This window comes from Trypanosoma conorhini (assembly GCF_003719485.1).
Source record: "Trypanosoma conorhini strain 025E chromosome Unknown Tco_14.4_contig_01154, whole genome shotgun sequence".
Lineage (NCBI taxonomy): Eukaryota > Euglenozoa > Kinetoplastea > Trypanosomatida > Trypanosomatidae > Trypanosoma > Trypanosoma conorhini.
Genome location: NW_021705251.1, coordinates 1 through 3,576, shown reverse-complemented (window position 1 = coordinate 3,576; position 3,576 = coordinate 1). Strand labels below are relative to the sequence as shown.

General features: G+C 59.2%; 2 protein-coding genes across 2 annotated transcripts, besides 4 other annotated features; both read left to right on the top strand.

The window, feature by feature from the left end:
• Positions 1–165: 165 nt before the first annotated feature.
• Positions 166–1,155, top strand: Tco025E_09520 (aminoacylase; the record flags this gene model as incomplete). Its single annotated transcript, XM_029376337.1, has 1 exon — positions 166–1,155. One exon carries the CDS (start codon positions 166–168, stop codon positions 1,153–1,155), a length of 990 nt encoding a protein of 329 aa, XP_029223540.1.
• Positions 1,156–1,189: 34 nt separating this feature from the next.
• Positions 1,190–1,241: a microsatellite.
• Positions 1,242–1,628: 387 nt separating this feature from the next.
• On the top strand, positions 1,629–3,134 carry Tco025E_09519 (uncharacterized protein; the record flags this gene model as incomplete). The annotated part of the gene is made up of 1 exon (XM_029376336.1): positions 1,629–3,134. One exon carries the CDS (start codon positions 1,629–1,631, stop codon positions 3,132–3,134), a length of 1,506 nt encoding a protein of 501 aa, XP_029223539.1.
• Positions 3,135–3,194: 60 nt separating this feature from the next.
• Positions 3,195–3,243: a microsatellite.
• Positions 3,243–3,271: a microsatellite.
• A 34-nt stretch (positions 3,272–3,305) lies between these two features.
• Positions 3,306–3,350: a microsatellite.
• Between the last annotated feature and the right edge of the window lie 226 nt (positions 3,351–3,576).

The window sequence follows — 3,576 nt, the reverse complement described above, 5'->3', positions numbered from 1 at the left end:
GGCGCCGCCACCATCCACGAGAACCCTACCTGGCCTACGAGGAGCAGCCGACCGCGGATTACGTGGCGAGCATCCTCCAGGCAATGCCGGCGCCTCTAGACATACGGCGGCCGACGCCGAACAGCGTCGTCGCCGACCTACGTGGCGGGGCCGGGGAGGGGCCCGATGTACGCGCTGCGTGCCGACATGGACGCGCTTCCATTGCAGGAGGAAAGTGGCGAGCCGTTCAGCTCAAAGCGGCCTGGCGTGATGCATGCTTGCGGCCACGATGCGCACACAGCAATGCTTCTCGGGGCCGTAAAGGTCCTTTGCCAAGTGAAGGACAAGATTCGCGGCACCGTGCGGTTTATCTTCCAGCACGCGGAGGAGGTAATCCCCAGCGGTGCAAAGCAGCTCGTACAGCTTGGTGTGCTTGAGGGAGTCGAGATGATCTTCGGACTTTCTGTTGACGTCACGAAGCCGACTGGCACAGTTTTGTGCAGAAGCGGTGTGATGATGAGTGCCTGCAATGACTTTGACATAGTGATCAAGGGCGCAGGCGGGCACGCCTCCCAGCCCGAGCTCTGCACCGACCCCATCGTGGTTGCCGCCGAGGTGGTCACGAGCCTGCAGACGGTTGTGTCGCGTCGCATCGGGGCCCTGACAGCTCCGGTGCTCAGCGTGACGACTTTTCATGGCGGGACGGGGAGCTACAACGTGATCCCCGACACGGTCCACCTGCGCGGCACGCTGCGCTGCCTGGACCGCGATGTTCAGGCGCGCGTGCCCGGCTTGATGGAGGAGATTGTTGCCGGCGTTGTGAAGGCGCACGGCGCTCAGCATGAGATGAGTTGGCTGGAGCCCAACATCGTCACTTACAACGACCCAGCGGCGTATAGTGTTGTTAGGAATGTTGCGGAGCGGGTGGTCGACGGTGTGTCTTTTGTTGACCTCCCGACTGCAATGATGGGTGTGGCAGACTTTTCCGAGTACGGGGCTCTGGTACCGGGGTGTTTGTTCTGGCTTGGCGTGGGGGGTGAGAGCGGGGGTGCCGCAAGCAACCACAACTACAGCTCGCGGTATTGCATGAAGGAGGCGGCCATGGAGAAGGGTGTGAAGATGCATGTGGGTTTGGTGGCTACACTGTCAATGTTGAATGGCAATTTTACAGGTTAGGGTGCTTCCTTCCGCTGCCTCGTTTTCGTTTTTCTGCGTGTGTCGGTGGAGTAGCGGGTTCCCTTTCTTGCGCGTGTGCGTGTGCGCATTTTTCCAGTTGTATTTTGACCTGTGGCCATCTCATTCTGTGTTGACTTGCGCTTTTTTTTTGTTGTGTTTTTCTTTTCGCTGCCGTGCAACAACCATCGCTTCTCCGCCGGACGTGATAACTGTTAACATAATTCGGCGCGGGCGTCGTTGTCGTTACTGTCGTAATTTGCACTGGAGCAAGAAAACAAGAACCAAAAAGGGGAAGGGGGTGGGGGGTTTTGGGGAAATGAACGCGTCATCGCCCTCCTGCCGTGTTGTGCGTGTCCCGGTTTTGTTGGAAGCTGACGGGCGGAGGGTGCGACCGGGGCGGCAAAATAGTTGCTGGCGGCTCGTGTGCAGCTCCCCTGTTGCTCTGCGTACAAATTGTTTCACTTTTCCTTTCCATGAGGCCACGCTCTAAGACAGTGCGGGTGCACTTCTGTTCCTCCCGCTCCAGCCCCCCACTGCTGCCGCTGCTGCTGCCTTCCACGCGGAAGGAGTTCTGGCGGTCGCCGGGCCACACGGACAGCCACTTCGTCGGTTCCCCCAGAGGCGTCGGTCATCGTAAGGCGCCGCGTGAACACCGCTGCGGCATCGCCGTGTACGAGGGGCTTACCCCTCCTCTGAAGTTTCGGGGGACGTTGGGCACGCACCGAACCCCAAAATCCAACCTCTCTCTCTTTCTTTCCTTCTTTCTCGCTGTCTTTCTTTCTACAGGAAGAGGGGACAAGGGCGCATCCAGGGGCAATATTCTCTTCTGTCCTCTGCCGTGCCGGTTCACTTTTTTTTTAGCAATGCGGGCTTTTTTCTCTCCCACTCATGCATGTCTGAGCGGCGCTATTTCGGCGTCCCTTCTGTGCCGCTCTCTGCTGTCGGAGGCGTCGATGCGGTCCGCCTTTCGCCGCAGCTGCGCCGCGGAGGGTGTGGGGCTTCACGAGGGAGTGTCGGAAGATGTTTTGGCGTCTGCCATTGTCGACCGCGGGGTAACTTCTCTGGCGGACGCCAAGGCGCAGCTGCGGTCGTCGTCGGCCTTCCGCATCGACGCCGGCGTCGTCTACCTGGCGGCGGACGGCGACTGCGAGCGAAGCCAGCTGGAGTCAATGCTTCTGAGGGTGGCGGCGAAAATACCCGCGTCGGGGGTGAGCGGGTCGCAGCTCCAGGCGATACTGGAGGACGAGGCGCCGCACTTTCAACCTTCCGTCGTGGGGGCGCTTTCCCTCAAGGACGCGGTTCGAAGCTTCCCACACATATTCCTTCTGGAGTCGGAGCCCGCGGGGAAGTGGACGGTCAGGTCTGTTGCCAGTGCACTCCCCGGCGCGTCCGCGTGCGGTAAAGGCGGGCCGCACGGCATCGTTGACTTCTGTCGCAGGAGGGCTCTGATGGGGCACCAAGGCGCCTATACGCCTCTGCGCCTCGCAATGCAGAAAACAGGTATCACAGAGAAGGATCTACTAAAGCAGCTGGTGATGAATGAGGAGGTGGCGAGGGTCCTGCAGGTAAAGCTGTCCGTTCGCCTGAGACCCAAGCGTGCACCTACAAACGCCTTTTGCTTCGTTGACGGCGACGAAATTGGTCCAGCCGCCGTGGAGGCGATGGGAAAGGGATTAACCCTCTCGGATAAATCCACCCGCGTTGTGGCCCGTCACCCGGCCTCCCCAAAGCACAGCAGCGCCGACATCATTGTGCCTGAGGAGATGCCCACGTATGCTGTTTTGGAGCTCAAGGCAAGAGAGCTGCTGCTGCGCCAGGCGGTCATCCTCCAAGACGTCATCTACATGTGCTCCTCCAACCAGTTCACGGTGTACGCAGAGAAGGTGGCAAGACTAAATGCGTTCCCCGATGCAGACGTGTACGTCTGCTGCCCGAGTAGGGTGAAGTTGGTGGCCGAAAAACAGCACGTTCCACTGTGAGGCCGTCGTCGTGCGGTGCACCTTCTGCGCACATCGGCACTACTATTGCTGCTCCTGCTTTTGTTCTTGTTGTTGTTGTTGTTGTGTGTATGTGGGGAGGGTGTGTGTGAGAGAGAGAGAGAGAGAGAGAGGGGAGAAGTTTGCACGTCGTCCTCTTTGCCTGCTGCTACCGTTGTTTGTTACTTGTTTGTGTGTTTGTTTCTTTCTTCTTTTTTTACTCGCGCCTCGAGTGCTGGACTGTGGTGCCTCTTCCTTCTCCTTCTTTTCCCTTCCAGGGAGTAATTGTGTCCGGCAACGATGCTGCAGCGCTGCGGGCGGCTGTATTTCAGCAGGACGCCGCCGTGGCTTGCCGGCGATGTGGTTGCCCTTTTCGAGCGGTACACGGAGATTGAGAACTCCAACGAGCGACGGATTAGTGCACTGAAGGCGTGCGGCATGTTTG